At 40.7% G+C, this 22,709-nt stretch overlaps 1 protein-coding gene across 1 annotated transcript; it reads left to right on the top strand.

Annotated features, from left to right (window-relative positions):
* Window positions 1-5,762: 5,762 nt before the first annotated feature.
* IGFBP3 (insulin like growth factor binding protein 3) lies at window positions 5,763-20,298 on the top strand. Its single transcript, XM_086843658.1, has 4 exons — window positions 5,763-6,331; window positions 10,422-10,648; window positions 13,261-13,380; window positions 19,541-20,298. Exons 1-4 carry the CDS (start codon window positions 5,947-5,949, stop codon window positions 19,664-19,666), a joined length of 858 nt encoding a protein of 285 aa, XP_086699784.1. The 5' UTR covers window positions 5,763-5,946; the 3' UTR covers window positions 19,667-20,298.
* The last annotated feature ends 2,411 nt before the right edge of the window (window positions 20,299-22,709 follow it).

Raw genomic sequence — 22,709 nt, 5'->3', positions numbered from 1 at the left:
GCTGAAAAGAGAGAAGGTATGACAAATATTGACAATTGACAGTCAATAATTCATCAGCTAGGGCGATATATAGGATGTTAGAGATACCATTCTCACCTGGAAATGGTTGAGATATATGATTTGAACTTGTGTAATTAATAAAATGGACTTCCAACTATCTTTTTTTGCACACAGATTGTTCCAGAACACTTCATGCTTTATGTAGGAGGAAACTTCTCAACACAATTCATGGCATATGCTTTTACCTTTAACAGCAGTCTGTGATAGATGATTTTACAACTTGTTATTTTTCTTGCTCAACTTACATCCTGCAAAGTTTTTAAGAGTGTTTTTTTGTCTTATTCTGAAGGCCACATGGTAACAAAGCACCTAGATTTACAGGTATTAAAATGGCTGCCTTCTTTTTCTATAACATATAGGTGGCATTTTATAAATATAATGAGATATTGTTCTACTGTAACAGTGTCATGAAGTTGTGAGATTGATGAATAGAGAAAAGACTCAGCTTCTGCTAAATTAATTTATCACATATTTCCTTACACTTTTTGTCTTCTGACCTTGGTTGTATGTAAATCTATCTTAACAAGAGCTGGTAATTTTTAGAATGACCTAAAACATAATGTATTTATTCAAAATCAAATATGCATAAAGGTCAGTTCTCCATTCACTCCAATCTTAGCTTTATTCTTCTTCCAGTAATCTCAAGTCTTTCCACTTCAACACCTCATTGAGATTTTAAGGTAGGATATGATTTTTTACTAAGATTGGGGTTTGTTTTGTTTTGTTATTGTTTTTTTGTTTTTGTTTTTTTACTTGTGGACAGAAGTTCAACCATGTCAGTAAGTTTATCTCCAGCAGACTGTACACTTTGAAGCAGCAGCATTTCTCCTTTCATCTCTTATGACATCTGCATTTTGGAACGTGCACAATACCCAGATTGCTGACTGCAGTGTGGGTGTGGAGAACATCTGGTCAAGCAGAAATCTCTTCTCTTTTTATGAAGAAGTCCTTGGAGCTAGATTTTTTCCTTCATTTCCTCCTCCCTCTAATCCCCCTGTTCTCTTTAAATTCCATAAAATTTTTATTGCCAGACCACTATATAATGTCTAACTAGTACAAAAAAGATACATAAAAGATATAAAAGAACACATCTCTGTGTTCTCATCTCTGGCTAAGAGCTTTGTAACAGCAAACCTATCAGCTATCTACCCTTCCTCTATTTATGTTTAACAAGACATCTTAATTAGCAAAGGGAAGTGTTTGATAACTGTTTCTATAATACCATCAATATATATCCCTTCATTATATATGTCTCCGATAGGAAAGAAATGTCTCAATTCAGTTGACTTCCCAGCAAATTCAGTTTGTTCCACCACACTCAATTCAGATTGCCATCTTCAGACAAGCAGCAGAGGGTAGCATTTGTGAGGAAGAGAATAGAATTTGTTCTTTGTAAGCCTGAACACTTGGTGTAAGAGTCTAAAGAGTCTAAAGAGCTGAAAAACATCTGAAATGCTCATGTCTAGCCCCAAACCAGAAGGAGATCTCCAGGAAATTTTCATTAAACTACAGTTTACAGATAATTGACAAATAATATTGAAATTTTACTCCTTGCCTTTGAGAAAGCAGTGATCTGCGAAGTAACTTTTCAGTTGAGTATTATATCAACTGACTTGTAAATCTGAGTATTCTTCCTCTGAAAAACAAGAACATATTTAGGAAATTCTACTTTATTTCAGAAGTTTATTGTACATAAAATTTTAAGGTTGGCAAAAAGAAGAGCAGAGATACCAAAATTAAGGGATGCTTTGTAAATGAGGATTTAGCCCTCAACCCAAAATGAGCTATGTATCTCTAGATTTCTGTGAAGGTTTTTAATTTTATTTTTTTTCTGTTTTCTTTTTGTTTTTTCCCTTGTTTGTTTGTTTTGGGTTTTTTTGTTGGTTTTTGTTTGTTTTGTTTTTGCTTTTTGTTTTGTTTGTTGGTTTTGTCTGAAAAAGGAAAAGCGTTGTGAAGTAACACAAGTTTTAAAATGGCAGTATAAGGGAAGCTCACATTTTTGACAGTTGTATTTTGGGTGCTATAACCACATGTACTACAAGGCATTACACTAAAAAGTTCCATAAAGTGACCATGAAGCTGAAAGTAGAATTACTTCAACCACAACTCTTATTTCCCAGCTCTATTTCCCATGTTTTGTCCCTGTAGCAAACTCAGCCACCACAAAAACGTACCAAAAGATATGAATTCAGCTAAGGCACCAGAGAAAAAAGCTGCATTTGAAGAAGGTGGGAGGATGAAGTGGAAGGGGAAATAAAGTACATTCTTTTTGTGCTTCCATAATATGGGAGGACTTGGGATTTGCTGAAGCACAGTGCCTCTCAGTTGTTTCTATTCTGCTTTCTATTGTTTAGAACTGACTATAGAGATTCAGTACATGATTTTTGCCTCTTCCTCTCCTCCCACTAAAACTGAAAAAACAGGAAAAAATTGCAAAGCCTCTAGAATAAACAGTGCATGTAAATATGAAAATTCAGATTTGGTACAGCTTTATAAACATTGCTACTTTGCATATTTAACACTTGGTCTTGTTCAAGTAAAACAGTTCCATCAATAGTACTAAAGTTTAGGATCTAAATGTAATTCAGCTGTTAGCTATAGGTGCATATTGGAGTTTTTAGCTATAGGTGCATGTTGAGGTTTTTAGTTTTGGTATTTTTTTCTTTATAAATTTCTAATCTGGCTTTCCAGATACATTGGTATCCATCTTGTGATTGCCAAGTACAGCTCTGAACCAAATTCTGTCGTTCATGTAGCTGTATTTTCATGTAGTGCCTGTTGGTTAAGGCAGTGCAAACCTCTATGTTTTTAGCAGAAGCTGTTAGACTGACCTGACCTCTTACACGTCACTGGCTCTCTCCTTGCAGAGGTGATCCAGGTACATCTTTGTTGGTGTTAGTTTTTCATTTACAGTGCTTTTGATAAAAGTACCTTGATGCTGCATCAATCTTGATTAATGATATTTAAAAATATATACCAAGTTCAATGACTGTGTATTAAAAAAAGGATGATTTCTTCTATTTTGTGACAGTGGAGATATCTCCTTGGATTAACAGGACTTCAAAATGGTGCATCACAGCTTGTGTAACATTATACAAGAAAGAAGGGAAAATTGGTCTTTCTGATTGTGAGAATAAAAATTCAGCTTGATAAAAATGCTTTTGCCACAGTCTGAAATACAAGTTGCACTGGTATTAGTGTGTGAGAGGTGTACAACTCTGGTGAAGGAAAAGCTTGTTCTCTTTCATTCCTCCCATCCCCTTTGCCCCATTTTTATGTTCTCTCAGCATTTCCTATGCATTTTTGTTTCAGTTTTGAAAGCAGCAAGCTATAAAAGCTCACCCCAACTGAAAAAGATACACATATAGTGTGAAAGGAAGAAAGGAAGAAGGCCTCTTCTTCCTGCTAGACCTAATCTGACACATGCTGCCAGACAACCCCAAGGATTTTTGGACTTTATCACCTACAAACAGTTATTAAAACCAAAATTTACAAAAAAGTAACAGCAAGTTTTCCTGCAATAGTCTGGGGGAAAACCAAACTAAACCAAAGAACCAATCTGAAACAAAACCTCAAAAACACCAAGAAAAAACCCGATAAAAAAAACACTGAAACCAAACATGTAGGTTATTGGGCTTGATTAATTCCCCCTTTGTAGATGGGCCCGTGAAGATAGGGAATCTGTAATTCAATCCTGGACAACCTGCGACCTCTTTTGGTCAATTAACAAAATGAGCACAAGGACAAAAGAATACTGAAAAGCCTTGGTAGTCATCCGTCGGGAAGTTAAGCAAGGCTGATCTCTCTTCTAAAGCATCTTTAATTTCCCAAAGAAAAGCGTGTACTCTTACACCACCTTATTCACAAATAAAACCAGATATTTGTATCCTGCTATGCATGATGCTTCTTTCAAGACGTTATTTGCAAGGTGTAAGTAGGGAACTAAGAATAGAGAAAACTGAATAGGTGATTCTCATTATCTAAAAAATATGACTTGTAAAAAGTGCAGTTTTCATGATTAACAGTATCATGACCAGTATCTTGAGCAATAACATGTATTCTTCTCCCTTCCACTTGAATTTTGACACATTTGAACAGCTGATGACTTACTGGAAGATGAGCTTTAGTGTTAATGATGAAGGGGTTGAAAGTAGAACAGTAGTCTGCCTCATCATCCCCACGGCAGAACATTATTTGTATAATCCAGTATCTGTGAGAAGTGCTATCTTCATTTTTCATGAGGAGCAAGCTTCTCTGACTGAAACACCATATATTTGTCTATATATACATCTCACCATCCTCTTTCTCATTAGAGTGCAGTAGAGCTTCAGAAAGAATGGTCACAAAATTTGGCACTGCCAATTCAGATTTTCTCAATCGAAGTTAAGACAAGTTAACAGGGGGAGCAAAATATGCCTAGTGAAATGGGAAGAGAATTAGCAGTGGCCTGAAGACAAATACGTGCATTGTGCAAAATCCACGTAGAATTTCGATGCTGGGAGTTTGGGGGGGATGGATTGTTTGTCTTTTTTATACTAGATTTGTAAGGACATTGGAATGGAAACCGTCTTCTTATATATGGAAGGAAAAAGTTTTAAGAGTACAGAGAACACTTAAAAAAAAAAAAAAAAAAAAATTAAGGCACATCCACGAAGATGGGGTAAGATACGGACCGAGTCCCGGGCCAGAGAGCAACATCTTGGCAGAGGTGGGTGTGGTCGCGCACATACATTTCCCCCCAGTGTTCCTTGGAAACGCAGCTGTCATGTGCCGCTCTCCAGGTATGCCCCGAACCTGCGGGCGGTCGGGCGTGTGCGAGCGCGGCACAGGCGCGCCTTCGCCAGGGTCCGGGCTCCCAGCCCCAAAGTGGACGGGATTGTAGCTGGGAGTCCAAAAAAGGGCACTCTCCGCGAGTTTCTCTCGCCTCTCTCGGTGCCAAGGAAACACACACGGTCACGGGGAAGCGAACACGCACAGAGAGACCACTTTTTCTTGAAACTAAAGACACACGACGTGGCCCTCTCGCCGGAGCCCTACCCCTCACAGCTGATTTCTAAGAAGTGCCCATAAACCCCCGGCAGCGCCGCGTCCCCCGCGTCCCCCCCCGTCGCCGGCACCGCACCGCACCGCCCTCACAGCCCTGCGTGAGCGAAGGCTGGATCCGGCGAGGGCCGGCGCTCCCTGCCGCGCCGCGCCGCGCGTTATTCATGGCGCGGGGCGGGCCGGCGGCCGCCGCACTATATAGGGCGGACGGACGGCACGGGGGACAGCTGGGTGCGGAGTGGCGGGGAGTGGAGCGGGGCAGAGCGGCTGGCAGGCAGCACGGGGAATAAAACCAAGGGAGCCTCGCTTTTTTTCTTTTCCCCCCCATCTCTATTTTTTCCTTCTCGGTACTTTCTCCTTCTTTTCCGAAACGTTTTTGGACTAGGTTTTCTTCAGACCGTCTGGGCTTGGCTTTTTTTTTTTTTCTATTTTTTCACTTTTGCAAAGGTTTTTTATTTATTTTTTCCTTTTTTTTTTTTTTTCTCTGAGTGTTGTGTGTAGCAAAAAAAGAGAAAAGTTACTGTCGAGCCAAGTAACCTAGGCGCTCTGCAGGGAGGAGGAGGAAGAAGAGAAGGAAAAAGTTGCCTTTGTTGCTAGCGAGCTTTTGCTGCCTTGATGTGACTGCGGGCAAGCGACTGCAGAGAGGGCCGGCGTGCGAGTGTCGGCAGCGCGGCTCCCCGCCTCCTCAGGCCGGCAGGCTCCGCTGCCCGCAGTCCCCTCGGAGGCGGCTGGGGCCGCGCCGCTCCGCTCCCTCCGCCCGCAGCGGCGTGTGAGCGCCCGCGCGGGGCTCTGCCCGGCCGGGGTGCGCGGGGGCGGCTCCCGGCGGCCCCTCCGTCGGTTGCCATGGTGCCGCGGCCCGGCGTGCTGTGGGCAGTGGCGGCGGCGGCGCTGGCGCTGCTGGTCCGGCGGGCGGCGGCGGCGCTGGCGGGGCCGGTGGTCCGCTGCGAGCCTTGCGACGCTCGGGCGCTGCAGCAGTGCAAGCCTCTGCAGCCCGACTGCCCCGAACGGGTGCGGGAGCCGGGCTGCGGCTGCTGCCTCACCTGCGCCCTGCGGCCGGGGCAGCCCTGCGGCATCTACACGGAGCGCTGCGGCGCCGGGCTCAGCTGCCAGCCGCGGCGGGAAGAGGCGCGGCCGCTGCAGGCGCTGCTCGAGGGCCGCGGGCTCTGCACCAACGCTACGGCGGGCGGCAGGCTGCGGGCCTTCCTGCTGCCGGGACCGCACGCTGCAGGTAAGGGGCTGCGGCCGGGCTGGGAGGCGAAGGGGTGGCTTTCCTGCGCGCCGCTCTCCATCCTCGCTGCTTTCTTATTGGGCTGGGTTTTGTTGAGGTTTTTTTTATTATTATTATTTTATTTTATTTTTGTGTGTGTGTGTCGCTTTCTTTTGTTTCAAGTTACAAAGGGAGCAGCGCGAGCGGGGAGGCGTGGGCGAGCTCACGGCTGAGCTCTGTCTCCGGAAACGGCCCTCGCTCGCTGTCCGCCCGCTGCCGGCCCGTGGGCGGGGGGCTCTGCCGGTAGCCACGTAGCCGAGCCTGGGATCGTATTGAAGGGGGTGTGCTTTGACTGAAGGAAAGGACAATTAACCTCTTTCACCTTATTTACGTGTACACCGGTTTTCTTCAACACCGATGCTGAGAAGTAGCTCCTCGCAAAAGAGGCAGAGCTGCTTTATTTAAAAAAAAAAAAAAAAAAAAAAAAAAAAAAAAGGGAGGGGGGAGTGGGGGAGGGATTGCATGTGGCTTCTGCGGGTGCATGGGACTGGCAGGCTACAGAGCCTGGATGGAGGGAGAGAGCGGGTGTAATCCTCGCCGTTTGTCCCCGGTGTACCTGGAAGGAGAGTGAGCAAAAAAACTCGAGAGAGTGGGGTCTAACTTCTGCACTGCAGCGTGGGTAAGTCAGGGAAGTCTGAGCACAGAGAAGAAAAGACAAATTTAAATATCCCTTTGGTCTGCCAAAGTGGTTATTCAGAACAAAGCATTGGTACAACAGTGTTTAAGAGGACGCTGTTTTTTGTCTCTACTGCAAAGAAATCCTCGGTCAAAAGATTTCCTGTACCTCTTCCATGTCTTGTAGTGAGATACTCACAGAATGGGTTTTAGGAAGGGATGGTTGGAAAAAGTTCTGTTAGCATGCACATTTTAAAACTTAAGACAGGGAAACTTGGGATTCGGATTGAGAGAGCACAGTCCCTTTATGCAAGCATTTAATTAAACTGTTTGCTAACCAACAGCGAGTATGTTAACATTTATTTAATAGAAAAGTGTGTCAAAAGGCTTTCCACTGTTTGCATTTTTAAAAAGCCCGAAGATTTTCTGCCAGGCTGTAGGGACTCTTCGATTAGCCATTCCTTAGCTGAGAAAGTGGCACCAGTGCTCCAGTTAACTGCCTGTTAGAATAATAGGAGATGCCTTATTATAATTATTTATGTGCTGCTTCCAAGCTGTGACAATTTGAATGAGGGTTTGGCGGTATTATCCGAAGTTTTTAATCTCCTTGGAACATCGAGTAACTTCCTTCATCACGTGCGCTTGGCTCATCCTGTTCATCCTTGGAATAGCACTGGAAACAAGAAGTGTCTCCTCAGTACTTGGAGCTGGTACCCTTTAATCTGGGGGTAGTGCTTTCAACAGTGACTGTTAGAGAAGGAGAAAGGCAAAGAAAAGTTGTACTTAGCTGCAAATCTTTCCATTTTCAGCTGAATTCTTATTTCTGCATTCTTGTCTGAAGGAGAACTCCCATTTTGAAATCCGTAGGAACTTTTGATTCCTTAAAAGGTGCATAGTAGGATCCTTACAGTTCACATTCAAAGAGTGAAACTTGCAAACCTGGTGTGCAAGAAGGGAGAAGTACCCAGAACCTATATGATGCATAGTGCCCAGTTCCTCATGAGGACCGCTCCACTGCTAGCTTTCAAGCCAGCACTCCCTGGGATACACATTTCTGAGCAGGATCACATCATCTCCTTTACATGCAGATAGGTCCTGCATCACGTGCTATTCTGTCGGTCCTTCCTAGTTCACAGAAATTGCTAGACGTTGGTATAGACCAGAGTGTATTACAGTAGCATCATAACAAAAACTGTAGCAGGCCACTGACTTTCCAGTTGGTTTTTTTGGGCACAAAAGCATTAAATAGTAGCGTGTGCATTTGTAACCCTTTTAATCTCAAAAAAAAAAAAAAAAAAAAAAAAAAAAAAAGAGAATGGGTAACTCTATTACTTGCAGTTCTGTTTCTCTTAATAGGATGTAAATCTAGCATGACACCAAGTTTTGTGAAAAGGAGTTAATTAAACATGTTTTACAGTTTAAGATGTGGCAATATGACCATTTAAATCTGAGGTGTAAGAACTGCTTACTGAACTATGGTCGCCTCTCTAAAATGAAATGGCCAGACATGGTCATGGATACTCAGTGCATGTTAAGAATATTTTCTAGTTATTTTTTGGTAGAAGAGAAAAACTAATGAACTGGACTGATTGCAGAAAATGTAGATTCAGGTTTATAACATTTTAATGACTAATTTCTTGCAAATTTCATTGAGAATATGGAGGAAAAATACTACTGTTTCAGAACAGGACATTAAACCACCAAAAATATGTTCAAATACTGCTGAGAGTCTGACTTAAACCTACAAAAGCCAGGAAATTTGGACTTAAGACTTCCTTAATCCATTTGCACTGTGATTTGGATTTTCCTGGTCAATTATGTCCACTGCCAGCAGTGGCTGCACTAAAACCACCAGTACCAGAATGTTAACTCAGAACCCTCTTCCTCTTCCCCCATTCCTGTGTATTGGCAGTGCCACTGTACTCCCTGTGTTGAAATATTTAGCATCGACGAACTATGTGAACATGGACTTTTAGTACTGAATTTCTCAGCTTTTGTGATTTTATTTTTTTTTTTATTTTCTTTTAGTGAGTCATCGAGCATGATTTGAGTATGGGATGTTATCATTGTGTAGTCCCAATAGGATTTCCTTAAAAAAAAAAAAAAAAAGAAAAAAAAGGAAGCCAGGAGCTGAGATGGCAAGAAGTGGGGCTCAGTTATTACAGTTATTACTTAGATGTTAGGAATACCTTAACTGGAAAAATTCCCTGGAGGAAATGCAAGTAGTTACAGTTGCATTGCTAACAGAGAGAAATGCAGCGTACCTTAGAAGGTACAGGAACACTGAACTTATGGAGTATGTTAGGAAAATGTGCTTCTCCTGACTTTTTGTGGATGGTAGTTTAAAGAGAAAATATTTTTGAAGCTCAAGAGGAAAAGTGCTTGTCATTGGAACCACTACAGAATGAATGGCGGTTTTTGTCCATTACTTTTAAAATGTTTTTTGTACACCAAGAAATGTTCTTTATTTTAATAGCAGAGAAATGAAGGTGTGCTGTTCCTTTTCTGTCCCATTCAGTGTGTTGAATTTGAATAAAGTTAAGGAACAAAAAAAAAGAAATGGCTAATTAGAACCAGGGAACTCAGCCAGCCAGACTTGATAAGGGGGAAAAAAAGAAAAAAAAAAAGGAAAAAACTCCGGCCCTGGGGCAGGCAGAGCCACACTGCAGCCCATAAGTGCCCGAAGCCGGTGGCGTTTATCTGGGGTTGATGAAGTCAGCGGTGGCGGGGGGGAGGCATCCTCGCCCCGGCGCCGGTGGGGCTGCGGCGGGCTTGGCTCCTGCGGTGCCGGCCTGCCCCCTGCCGCCGGCGGGAGGCTCTGCAGCGGGCATGGGGGCGAGTGGCCACCGCGGCCCTGGCTCCCGGGGCCGCGCTGGGAATGCTTCGGTCACAAAGCTCATCGCTTGGCAACAAAGGTGCTGACACGTGCAGAATGCTACAGAGTTCATATTTTTGTATATTGCTTTGGATACTGCTATGTATTTTTGTAAAAAGGAAAATTAAACACGTAGTCTAATCTAGTGGCTTGTTGCTTGAGGGGGAGACCTCATCATGCTCTACAGCTTTCTTACAAAGGGAAGCAGAAGGGGAGGCAATAATCTCTTCTCGCTTGTGACCAGTAATAGGATCTGAGGGAATGAAGCTGTATCGGGGGAGGTAGAGGTTAAATATTAAGAAAAGGTTCTTCACTCAGAGGGTGGGCGGGCTCCAAAGGGAAGTGGTCTCAGTAGCAAGACTGACAGAGTTCAAGAAATGTTTGAACAGTGCTGTCAGGCATGTGGTTTGATTCTTAGTACTGTCCTGTGCAGGGCCAGGAGCTGGACTTGAGGAGCCTTGTGGGTCCCTTCCAACTCAGGATATTCTATGTTTCTATGCCCTTACAGACACAGCTGGCAGCCGAGTGACATCGTTTCTTCTGCATTTGTTCTTTACACAGGAAATTTCAGTGATTCAGAAGAAGACAGGAGTACCAGCAGCGTAGAAAATCAGGCCATTCCAAACTCTCACAGAGTGCCAGATTCCAAGTCACATCCACCACACATCAAAATAGATATCATCAGGAAAGTGCAAGCCAAAGATACACAACGCTATAAAGTCGAATATGATTCGCAGAGTACGGATACATTGAATTTCTCTTCTGAATCCAAACAAGAGACTGAATATGTAAGTGTTTCTGTAAATAGGAAGGCATTTGTCAGCATATGAATGTGTGCATATGTGTATATATGTGTCTGTGTGTATATATATATGTTGTGCATACGACAAGATAAATAATTACAGTAAATAGCTGAAGTTTGGAAATTGTTGCAGCCTTTTAGGACATTCTGGCATTTTAACTGGTAAATCTGTTGACTCTGCAAATGCATACACAGTCAGCAGCCCAAGAAGATTGTGTTCAGGAAGCACTTAGGACTAACATAGTGATGTTTACATCAAATACAAGCATGACCTTCACTAAATTTTCTTAGAAGTTGAAAGTTCTTGTTCCTCCCTGTGTCACACATTTGTGTGAGTGGACTTGGGACAGGTTTAATAGTGTCATCATTAAACTTGGTTGCAAACAGTGTAATTGAGTTGTAATAATGGAAAAAAGATGTTTCATGTTGAATGTAGTGTCACTGTGTTCATACACTGCCTGGTGCAAATCAAGAGAGATAAGTTTAGGCTGAGCTGAGGATTAGGATCTTGACTAGACAGTCACTGTATGACATGCTGAGCACTTCCACTTGCAGTTGCTGTTTAGTGCTATTGCCTAAATGCAAAGTCTCATGAGTCACATGATCTATTATTGCTTCTTATTGCCTGTGCTCTGTGTATTTGCAGGGCAGTCGGAGTGTGGTTAATCTGAGGGCAAGAATAATTCTCTTTCTGGACATCCAACCTGTGCCTTAGGCCAGATAGCTTGAAAAATGCATCTGGATATACTTTGGCCTTTTATCAAAACAGGCATGGTGAAAGCAGACATGGCTTCTCATTTTCAAAAGAGGGTTTTGAAATTTGTATGAGGTGAAAACCTCTTCCTGAAGAGAGTGTGGCTTCCAAGAGAAGCTTCATTTTTAGTTTGTCACTGATATCCACTCATCTAGTCATATCACTTCAGTATCTGCCTTCCAGTGTGTCCTCCTCCCAAAAATGTGAAGTAAATCTGCCATCACTAAGAGAATGAAGGTTGTACAGTTCTGAGGGAATAGATTCTTAACTAAAACGAGTAGTGGTAGTTGGGTTCATGAGCAAAGGTATACCAGTTTACCAAGGCTGCTGTGTCTTTAAGAACCTGAAATAAGTCCATCAGGGACAGGTGCCTTTGTCAGCAAATACTCTAGTTCTAGCTGTGTCTGCATCTTAGCTTTTGATACTAGGCTGGCTGACTTTGGAAGATTGCTTCAAAATAAAAATTTTGAAAAATCTTTTTGCAGGCCTAATATGAGACTGAATCTCTGAATGTCTGTCATTTGCACTCAGTGCATTTGAGCAGTAAGAGAAGCCATTTAAAGCCTGTGTTTATAAGTCGTAAGATCGGTACAGGAAGAAAATGTGAAGGCAACAAGGAAGGTCTTTACTGACCAAAAAACTCCATTTTAATCTCCAGTAGTACTTTGGAGGTTGTATGCTTTCAGGCACTCATATTAAAGGCCCTTTACATGAGCAAACTATTAATATTACCACTTGAAAGTATAACTGTCATTACTTCACTAATTAAAAACAGCACAAAATGAGTCTTTGTGCCAGTGCAGCAACTTAAATGTTTTTAAACCATGAAACCATGCAGAGAAATTTTTTTGTGTCTCTGCTGAAGAAAAGGGTTGGTGGTGCAAGTCAGTGATATACCCAGATAGCAGTGTAGCTAAGCACAGAGTTTGTAGGCTGTGCCACTTGAATCCTGATCCAACTGCTGACACTGACTGCCTTCTTGGCCTCTGGCAAAGTGTGAAGTCCTCTGCTCTTGATTTTCTGAATGCAAAGTGAGGCTCATAATGCTTTACTCCCTACCCTGAAGGGCTGCCTTGAGATATAATTAGTTGGTGTTTGAGACACATTGTTTGACCAATGCTCTTAGAACTGCTTCTTGGAAGCCCTTTTTGGGTCATTGTCCTAGAGCTAATCCTCACTACCTTGTTGTCAGCCTTTTGCAGATGAAGAAAGTGAAGAAAAAAGTGACGTACTTATCTAATGAGACTGTTGTGTGCAACTGGTCCTCTGTATGACTGCATTTATTTGTTTCAGTTGAAATTGGGAATTGTTGTCCAAAGTTGAGCTATTTTATATATATATTATGCCAAACCACTTATTTTCACTTGAATCAATTGCATTTAAGCTTTCAAATCCAGCAGAATCACAAAAAATCAAATGTCACTGAGGAAGGCCTATCCAGTCAAGTGTTTCCAGTGTCTACTTCTTTTCCCACTAGGTGCAAGGCCAGCTTTTCCAAACTTAAGTTATGCTATATGTGACTGATTTACATACTGGTTAAGCCTTCCCAAAGGTATATGTGACTGTGAATTCAACTGGAAATGCCAATATGTCCCGCAGCATAGTGCAGGGCCTTCAATCCTTAGAAATCAATTTATCTTGAATAGAGCAGAAAGTCAGATTTTTTTCGTTTTTAATTTTTTTTAGTGAATAATCTGATTTTGATATATTCAGCTATCTCTCTGCTTTAATGGATTTGTTTGGATTTGGGCTTTTTTGACCTTCAAAGATTTATTAAGTCTTGAGTGAAGGATGGAATTTGGGAGCGAAGTTTCATGTGTTTTTTAAAATGTGCTTGTTAACAGGGTCCATGTCGTAGAGAAATGGAAGACACTTTAAACCACCTAAAGATCCTGAATGTCTTGAGTCCCAGGGGATTTCATATTCCAAATTGTGACAAGAAGGGATTCTACAAGAAAAAGCAAGTAAGTACAGAGTTTTGATCATTTCAGTGAATGCATTTCACCTTTTCTGCATCTTTGTTGAAGGATCTTGATAGCAAGGTGCATCATATATCATTTTGCAGAGGAACTAGTTAATTTCCAGTTTTAAGACCTGATCCAATAGTGCTGAACCTTGTCAAGTGGGGTTAGTATTTTTATTTTCTGTTGATCATGACAACAGATTGATTTGAGAAACTTCATACCTAATCACACATGGGTTGACTGGTGTCCTAGATACTAATGCCCTTTGGTTTAAAATAAGCAGTGCCTCTACAATAACCCACAGAGCTAATGTTGGAGTCACCATATGACTGCAATAGATCAATGCTTTGAATTGTAAATAGCTGCTTGAGAGTTCCTAGAAGAACTACACTGGATCATATTACATAAAGCAACTTGAGAAAGGTATGTATCTGTCCTTTATGTGCTACACAGATCACTTCCAAAATCCAAGTCATGTTATCATGAAAGTGATACTTCTAGTAGTTAGTCTGAAGCAAGGATGGTTTCCCAGCCCTTCCTGGTTGTGAGGTTTTGACCTTTCTTGACAAATGCTGACCAAAACTGTGGGTATTTATGCTTTAGTTGTGTTGGATTGAGCTACAGCAGTATTCTCCATTCAGTGCTGCCATTGAAGCTCGTTAAGAACTTGGGGAAGTACAAGATGTGTCAGGTTCTTTGTTTAGTGTGCACATCCCATCCAAGTTTAGTTAGTGGCCTGCCTCCAAACATGCATTTCTTGGTATAATTTCAAAATTTCCTGAATTCAAAGGTCTCTCTAAGACTTCTCCCAAGGACAGATTTTGTTTGTGGACCATCATGTCTTTCCCTTTGGGTTTACACAAATCAACCTCTCTGTCTCTGGTAACCGAAGGAGTGGCTGACTCTGTTGCTAGCTAATGCAGTTCATAGGTTGGAAGTGAGCAGTCAATTGGCTCTGACTAGGCAACCTTATTTTAGGAATGGTACCTCTCCATTTTTTGGCTTTCAGCTTTCTTAGAAACAGTCTTTCCCTTTCTAGTATTCCCTGGAGCTCTGCAATAAGCTGTCAGTGTCAGATGGGGGCATTTATAACAGGGGCGAGATTTCCAGCCTTCCTTTCTGCCATCAGTCCAGCATTGACAGTGCTGTTTGACCTTTGGTACATGCTGCTGAGCTTTTCTATGCTTCCCAGCTTTTTCTGAGCAGATGGTGGCAACTCCCAAGCAGGGGAAGTTTCTTTCTTCTCCAGTTGCCTGGAGCTTTGAGAAACCTACGTCAGGATTGTTGTGCTTCTAACACTAACAGAGAGCAATGCTCACATCTCTGTCTGCTTGTTTTCAGAAAATGCATTGGACTGCTGTGCAGAGTGAGACCAGGACTATGTTTTGTGCCTCTGTCATAAAAGTATTTTCTTAGCTGTTCTAGAACAGCACATCATTTGACTGTGTTCAAGGCACTCAAGTGTGCCGTAGCCCTTTTCCTTCTGTATGTATTATAGAAGACTGCAGACGGGTATTTACTTTGTTCGGTAGATCTTCCTTTCATCTTTCTCTAGACTCTGAGGTTTTTGCTTTGTCTGCAAAAATGTGGTGGTTTGCAAGTAATCTCTGGCATTGTGGGTAGTAAATCAGATCCTCACTAAGCACGTATTGAAGTGGCTTACTTGAAAGGAGGACTGCACTTTAAAATACAGTCATAGTTCTATCACCAAGGCAAAGAAAAGGAAATAGAAAGAAAAAAAAATACGGAAGACAGATAATAGTCTTACCTAGTATTTGTTCCTAGAAGCTGATTTACGAGAATAAGGTGTTGGTACAAAGCAAATAGAGACTTTTGTCCTCTGTGTGTTGTCTGTGCTGCCTGGAAACTCTTAAAACTTCTTTAGGAAAGGTTCTTGCACTATGTGCAATAGCCCATCCGGTCAGCACATATAGAAAATGAAGGGACACTTTCATACCTAACCAGCCTTGTCAAGCACTGTGCCAATTTACACAGGTTCCAGTAATCACAATGGTGGTTTGAGATGACTCAGGGTCTTGCAGGAGATGCCCACAGATGGAGCCCACATGAGTAAACATTCTACATGAAATTCGCTTGGGTTGCTGATTCTGTAAATGAGCCTTGATCAGCCCTGGGAACAATCCCTCAGAGAAGGGACTTGGAGACGCATCCTGCTTCTCTCACCAACAAAATACAAACCAAAAATAATAGTTGCCCTCATAGAATTAACTCCTAGGAAAAAACCATCAGTTTGAGAAGGGAGTGAGTACTGTCCAGATGAAACTAACTCCTTGCAAGTAATTGTGACAATTGTGTTTGTTTGGTTTTCTTTTTGAAGCATCAGTATCTGATATTTTAGATACTGTGAGCAGTGGCTAATCTCATTAACAGAATGCTATGCTGTTTTATTAATTCCCTTCATGCCATTATTAGCCGTGTTCAGTCTGTAATTGAATTATATTCTATTGTCACAAAATTCAGAATAATAGGTTAGGAAGTAGACAGTAAAGCCATGAAAAAATGAATGCAAGCTAGGTATTTTGAATTCTAGAAACAGTTGTCAAAACCACGGTCTAGGATGAGAATGTAGTAGTTTTGGGATAGTAGGAGTCTGATAAATTATGATCACGCTGGCACCATTAAAACTCTTTTAGGAGGCACTCACTATTTCTCGCATATTCTGCCTTCCTGGTCATCTGGTCTTCCAGTCAAGTTGAAAGCACTTACTTTCCATGGATATCTAGAAATTGACTTTTCAGGAATAACCATGGAGAATAATCTGCATATGTGAAACACTTCTAAGAACATAAATTTATATGTCAGGGTATAACATGAAAAATATTTCACACCTTTTGTTTATACATAAACTTTAAAATCAGACCTATTAAAATTTATGATTCTTTGTCTTAATCACACATGTAAGGTTGTACTATTCAACTGTGCTGTATTGGTATATTTTTGCATAATTAGTTGATACAGGCACATTTCTACCTCAAGCATTGGGAAGAAAGGTTTTGATGAAATTAGAATTATTATATGAGGCAATTACTAGAATTGCCCCATGTTTGTATACTGGAGCCAGATACTAACCCAAATGTGAGCTGGCATCGTTCCACTGAAAACAGAGCTGTGCTTGCCAGGAGCCAAAACGGCCTGAGGTATATGTCAAGGTTGTCTGCAGTCTGTTCCTGAAGACCATGGTTGTAGCTCCATGGAGCCCTCTGGACTGACCAGGAATTCAGTGGGATACCATATGCTCTGCTGTGCCCCATAAATGCCTCTGTGGCATTTCTTTGTGGAAGGGAGAGGGGCAGGTGGCATGGAAGATGGCAGCTGGTGTTTCTATCAGAAGTAATTACTGTCTCCACTGCTTGGGCAGTTTTCCAACTTTTTAAACTTATGAAGTCGTACTTCATGAATAGCTGAATAGAGCTTAGAAATGTGTGTGGAATACAGAATTCATACAAATATTTATATATATGTTTTTCCATATGACCTGTCTACCACTCCTGTAGGGATTGTTGTCTGTTTCAGGATAAAAGCATCTCTTTTTAATCTGAAGTGCTTTACTATTGACAGCATGGCTGAGTGGGTAGAAAAAAATCACTTGGAAAAGATAGTTTTCTCATAGTGTTAGTTAAGCTATTGAATGATATAAGAGTTTTGCTTTTCAAATGGATTGTCTAGAAGAAGTAAGAAAAATAGTAGGAACGGCAGATTTCTGCAGGTTTCTGCAGATTACCTTCATGTAGTAATTAATTCTGAAAATTGATTGTGCAGCTGTTAAAAGCAATCAAAGGTTCCAACAACATGAGAACTTTAATTGATCATTTGTTTTGAGAGTGAAGCAAGCCTATGAATCAGCGAGAGTTGTGTAACATACTTCATATAGTACTTCTAAAAGGGGAGGCTATGTTACTATTATTAGCAGAAATGTAGTTTCTTTGCCAGAGCAACAGGCTGGCAGCCAGAAGCCCTATGCTCTTTGGGCTCCATCTGTGCCTACTTTGTTGGGAAAACAACTCTAGAAGTGCTGGTTCAGTTTCCTTTTTGTAAAATTAAATTGTGCAAAGGCTGCTGTTTATTAATTCCTCTGTTTTGAACATGAAAAATTTAAATCATTAAATGTTAATAATACTCAAGCTAGAGTTCAGTCCATTCACTGTCAGCACTGAAGAAAAATTTTCCTTGACATCAGTGGACGTTGAGCAGACACCCATGGTCATCCTGGGGAATACATCTAAGTTCTAGTCAGGCTTTTGAGACAATAAATATAAGTTGTAGGACTTACGTTTAAAGATTTAGTAACAGATAAGAACTGAAGTGCAGGTAACCATTTAGTTCAGTGAATGTAGCTGTTCTCCCAGTAGGTTTGAACTTCTTTATCCTCTTCTAAAACTAAGCTGATATGTACGTTAAGCTGGATCTTGTCATCCTACTACTGTTCATTTTCATAGGGCTAATGCCGAAGCAAATTTGCAGATTCGTAGTAGAGAAGGCATTGCATTATTTCTGCATTGGACATTTTACTCAATAATATATCAGAAGGGTGGATTAATTTGCAGTTATGCTGAATAACATTACTTAAGTAATGGTAAAATAAAACAAACAAGATGTTGACTTGTTTGAACAATTTGTACCTAATGTGTGACTGGCTTCCATCTCTCTTTTCACAAGGTCTTAGTGAGGACTACTCTGTGCTACAAATTAGTTGGCTCATGGGCCAGTGTGCTGGTGCAGGCTGTCTGAAAGTGATCTGTATTCCTAGTTCTGTCCAAGATAGCACAGTCACCTGAGATACTAAACTAGACATGGAAAGGGTCAGTCACTTTGAACAGCATGTGAAGCCCAACACTTGCTTCATGTTTTCTTGTGTACCTGCAAATGGGAAAGGCACATATGTGAGCCACTGGCCTCCTGAGACATTGAGCCATGCCTATGAGACTCTGGAGAACAAGAAGTACAGGGATAGTGGTGAAGTTTACCAGATTGTACCAGCCTGAACCTCTGAAAACCTGAATTACTCTGAATGTGATCTCAGAGGGCAACAATTGCTCTGCTTGAATGATAGACTGGACAGTGTTGAGGGACCAGTCTAGCCAATCTTCCTTCATACTGGCAATGCAACAGACAAAACCGCAGGAAACTGTGTGTGCTTGTCTCGTTGCCTCTTTCGTCAGTATGTCCTGAGCAAACAGCCACCCTTGTCTGCATTTGAAGCAAATCCTGCATCACCAAATCTCAAAGCATGAGCAGACAGTGAGGCTGACCATCAAACCCAGCGAGATTCTGGATATGTCTTATGAATGGGTGAAACCCTCGCAAGGTCACAAAGGTTCGTGGTAACGTAATTGCATCTAGGGTTGCATACTGAATGCAGTCTGCAGCATGTTATCTCCTTTAGTCTAGTTTTTGCCGTTCTTGGTTCCTTGGGAGGAGGAGCATTGCTTACTTAGTATGTACTAGACTTTATAATGCATATTTACTGCATTACTGCTTCTAAAAAGGTTCATTGTTATTGCCTGTGATAGTTTCAGATTGGTCAGCATTGTTGGTGAATTCAAGCAGTTAACATAAAGTGGTCATGTTACAGACTAGTACGTACACCAACTTTTTAATAGAAAAATATACATGTATAGTTCTAATTCACCTAGAAGCTTTTGCAATAGCTACACTACAGAAGGAGTATGTATCTGTTAATAAGTGTCAGCTACACTGTTGATTTCCTGCAGTAAACAGATGCAAACCAAGTGTGTGTCTTGGTGCAATGGTTGTCTTTGCCAGACCTGTTCTTTAGTGTAGAACATATCTACTAAATTTTTTTTCTAAAGATAGGTCCCAGTCACTAGCCCATACTGTTGCATGGTATTCAAAGGGGGCAGCTGTGTTGCCCAGTATGATATGGAGCACTTCCTAAGCCTTTTTCCTGGTAGTTCTCAGTGCAGTTTTATTACAGAGTAGTTAGGCTGCAGAGGGATTGATGGGGAGAGAAGGTTTTTATTAAAATACTTTGTAGTGGTAACAAATATTCTGTTTGATTCTCTCAGATATTGTCAGGATATTGAAATGCAGCTATCAGAGGAGCAGGAATCCCTGCTGTCTAATACTACAAGCAGAGAAAACAAAATTCATGCTAACTGGGTCTTCTATTATGTTTCAGTGTCGCCCATCCAAAGGCCGAAAAAGAGGTTATTGCTGGTGCGTGGATAAATATGGACAGCCACTTCCTGGGTATGATGGGAAGGGAAAAGGAGATGTCCACTGCTATAACTTGGAAAGCAAATGAGGACTGGGTGCCAGCTCTTCTGGCATCTGTGCACGGCCACTGGACCTCACAGAGACCTTGGAGGGGCTGGGCAAACACTGTGGGACTGCACTGTGTGTGGGGTAACAAGCTCTGCCTCCTGCAGCACATGGGGAGTTGCAGCCTCTGTGGATGCTGCTGCAGCTGCACCCTGCCACTGACACACATGGAGCTTCCTATGGGATGTGTAGGGAGCTCTGAATTCCCATGTAAACCTGCACTATTGATACCCAGAGAGAGAAAAACTTCAAAAGGCACTTCAGAATGGAATCAGGGAGTCTCCACTGACTTTTTAAAGAATGGCCTGTGACCAATTTGATCCCAAAAGATACCGGGTTTTTTAAAGATTTTGTAGACGTTAAGATTGTAAAAGTATTAAAAAGAAAAACAAAACCAAAAAACCCACAATGATTTAAAGGTTAAGTTTTTTTACAGGTCTGATGGGAAACTTGTCTTCACGGGTAAAAAGTTTTATAAAAATCTCAAAGAACTTTTTAAAGAAATGTATTTCTAAAATAAAGACATGGCTATTTTTTTCTGTAAAATATATTATGAATATTCTGTTAGTCTGTATTTAATATAATTGTTTTTTAATAAACTTTATTTAAATGTAACATGTGAATACCAAATATTACACAGTAACTCTAGTGTATACATCTGTATGCAAAGAGAAAGTAAAGTAAGGTTGTGGGATGATTTGCAAATATGTATAAATCTGTATGCATACACACTGACCTGTTCTAGGTAAAAGAAATGAATTTTTGAAGCAAAGGAAATGTTTCCAGAAGGGATTGAGTTTTATTATTTGATATAACTACAAATACCAAGATAATATTTTTCCTAATTATTTTATTGATAATTCTAATGTACCCATCACTGAATTATGCCACTGGAAAGGATAACAATCGCACTGAAGCTCTTGGTAAAGCTTTCTTCTGTCTGTACGTTGCTTCAGTTTGTGCAACAGGGCTTACATTTCCTCCATTTACTGCTTACACTCATACAGAATATTCATGGAGAAAAAATTGCTGTTACAGTACTACTCTTTGCATTTGCTTATTTATTTTGAAAAGGTGTATCTATTCTGTGTTGTCTTGGTACCTTCTGCCAAAGCACTTACTCTGTATGAGGAACTCCTGTTGAAAACAACGTTGACAAGATGGGGTGTTGAGACCCACGCATTTCATTTATGCGGCACACAACTGTTGCTTTCTTTGACTATGGTGGAATCATTTGCCTGCATCTAAGCATAGAAAAAGAGCCATTTGGTTTAAATAGTTAAACTCACTGTCTGCCATAGTGTTACATGTCTTTTTAATTGGAAGAGAAGTGATTTGGTTTTGTTGTGGTATGTGATGCTTTCACATAAGGAAGGCTTTGGCAAATTTTTTATTTTTTTTTTGAGGCTGATTATTTAATGTACTTTGTGAAAAATTCTGTATGACAGTGAAATCTCGATAAGGAAAGGTGGCCTGTGAAATGTATCATCTCTCTGGAAAAATAATGCCATATTTTGTATATGTATTTATTTATATATTTTATATAAATATTTTATATATTTATATAAATATATATTCTTATATGTCTCACTATAAATGTTTGATATCACTGTAGAAAAAAGAAGCCATCTACACTAATTTTTTGTTGGGTTGGGAACTCCATGAGGATTAAGGACAGTGGGCTTTCAGCTGTTGGAGCTAGGGGTTGTGTTGATGGAGGAGGGCCTGTGGTGCTGAGGAGCCCATTCCTCTCCCACTGCATGAATTTAAACCATCCTTGTTCCTGCCAGCAATGGCAAATGTCTAGAAACTCTGATGTGGAAGGATTTGGATATGCAGCTTGCCAGGACTGGGGCAACCCATCACCGTAACTCAGACGTTTAATGCCTTACCCTGAAATGTGTTAGCTGAAGAGCACTATGAGTGTTCTCCACATCTTTTCAACTTCTAATGAAATGAGTCCATATCATCATTAAAACTGAAATTTTATAATTTCATGGTAAGAAAAAAGTTGTACATGGAGTGATGCTTACTCCAGGCTAATACAGATTTCCTGACACATGGTTACAGAAAGCTTTCTGAGGTGAAGATTTATAGCAATATCTCATTTTGCTAAAGCAGATCTAATGCCTGCAAAGATTTGTTGGCAAAATAATAAATGCTGGGCTTTTTCTTTTTCTTTTTTCTTTCTTTTTTCTTTTCTTTTTTTTTTTTTTAGAGTTGTAAACCAGTTCTTTCAAATAATTTCACAGAGAGAAGAAAGTTGTACACACACCAATATTTGGGCATGTAATCATAGAGAACAAAATGAGGGTTGGATTAATTTAAGTGAGTTATTATTTTGCCTCTTTTTTTAAAATAACTATCTGGTGAGCCTTCTGAAAACAAAAATCAGTTTCTTGTTGTGATAGCTGCTTTGCAAGGCACATTTTGCAAAGTGCCTTGTATGCATACATTTGTATGTAAGAAGTTTTAACAGCCTGTGACAGGCTTTATGATTCAGGTATTTTGTCAAGTATTTTAATTTTTTATGGTTTTTTTTCTACCATTAAAATATATATAAACAAATATAGAAGAAACTGGCTAGCAGAGGTCCTTAAGTCATATATTTTATGAAAAAAAACCCCAAAAAAACTACACCTCAAGGAGCTAAACCTGATTTAAGCATGCAGTCTGTCACATGAATACTTAAGAAATGGCATTCAGCTCCTTTATTAGTACTAACAGTCTTTAGTTATGTAACAGAGAAAACATACAGCCATAAGGGGGAAAAAAAAAAGATCTGTGTATAAATCACTTTTGTTATTTTTCTTCCAACAGATGTTTTTAAAACAGAAATTGTGTTTAAAAATAGCCCCAAAAATAAAGTCTCACCTGTAATTTAAAGTGTCCTTTTCAGAAGTTGCCTATTAAATATTTTTTACAAGCACAGTTGCTTGCAGTATTGGATACTTGCCACTGTCAATCTGATGTCCCTGTTAGTTGACACTGGTATGAAATGCAAAACAACATTATTATCTGTCTCA

This window comes from Cyanistes caeruleus, chromosome 1 (genome assembly GCF_971803275.1).
Source record: "Cyanistes caeruleus chromosome 1, bCyaCae1.hap1.1, whole genome shotgun sequence".
In the NCBI taxonomy this organism is placed as follows: domain Eukaryota; kingdom Metazoa; phylum Chordata; class Aves; order Passeriformes; family Paridae; genus Cyanistes; species Cyanistes caeruleus.
This window is presented reverse-complemented; position numbering and strand designations above follow the sequence as displayed.

Excerpts from the sequence above, each read along its gene's own strand:
- IGFBP3 (XM_086843658.1), top strand. The coding sequence starts at position 5,947 with ATGGTGCCGCGGCCCGGCGTGCTGTGGGCAGTGGCGGCGGCGGCGCTG. Across the intron at positions 6,332-10,421 it reads GCCGGGACCGCACGCTGCAG|GAAATTTCAGTGATTCAGAA; the intron begins GTAAGGGGCTGC and ends TTCTTTACACAG. Across the intron at positions 13,381-19,540 it reads GATTCTACAAGAAAAAGCAA|TGTCGCCCATCCAAAGGCCG; the intron begins GTAAGTACAGAG and ends ATTATGTTTCAG.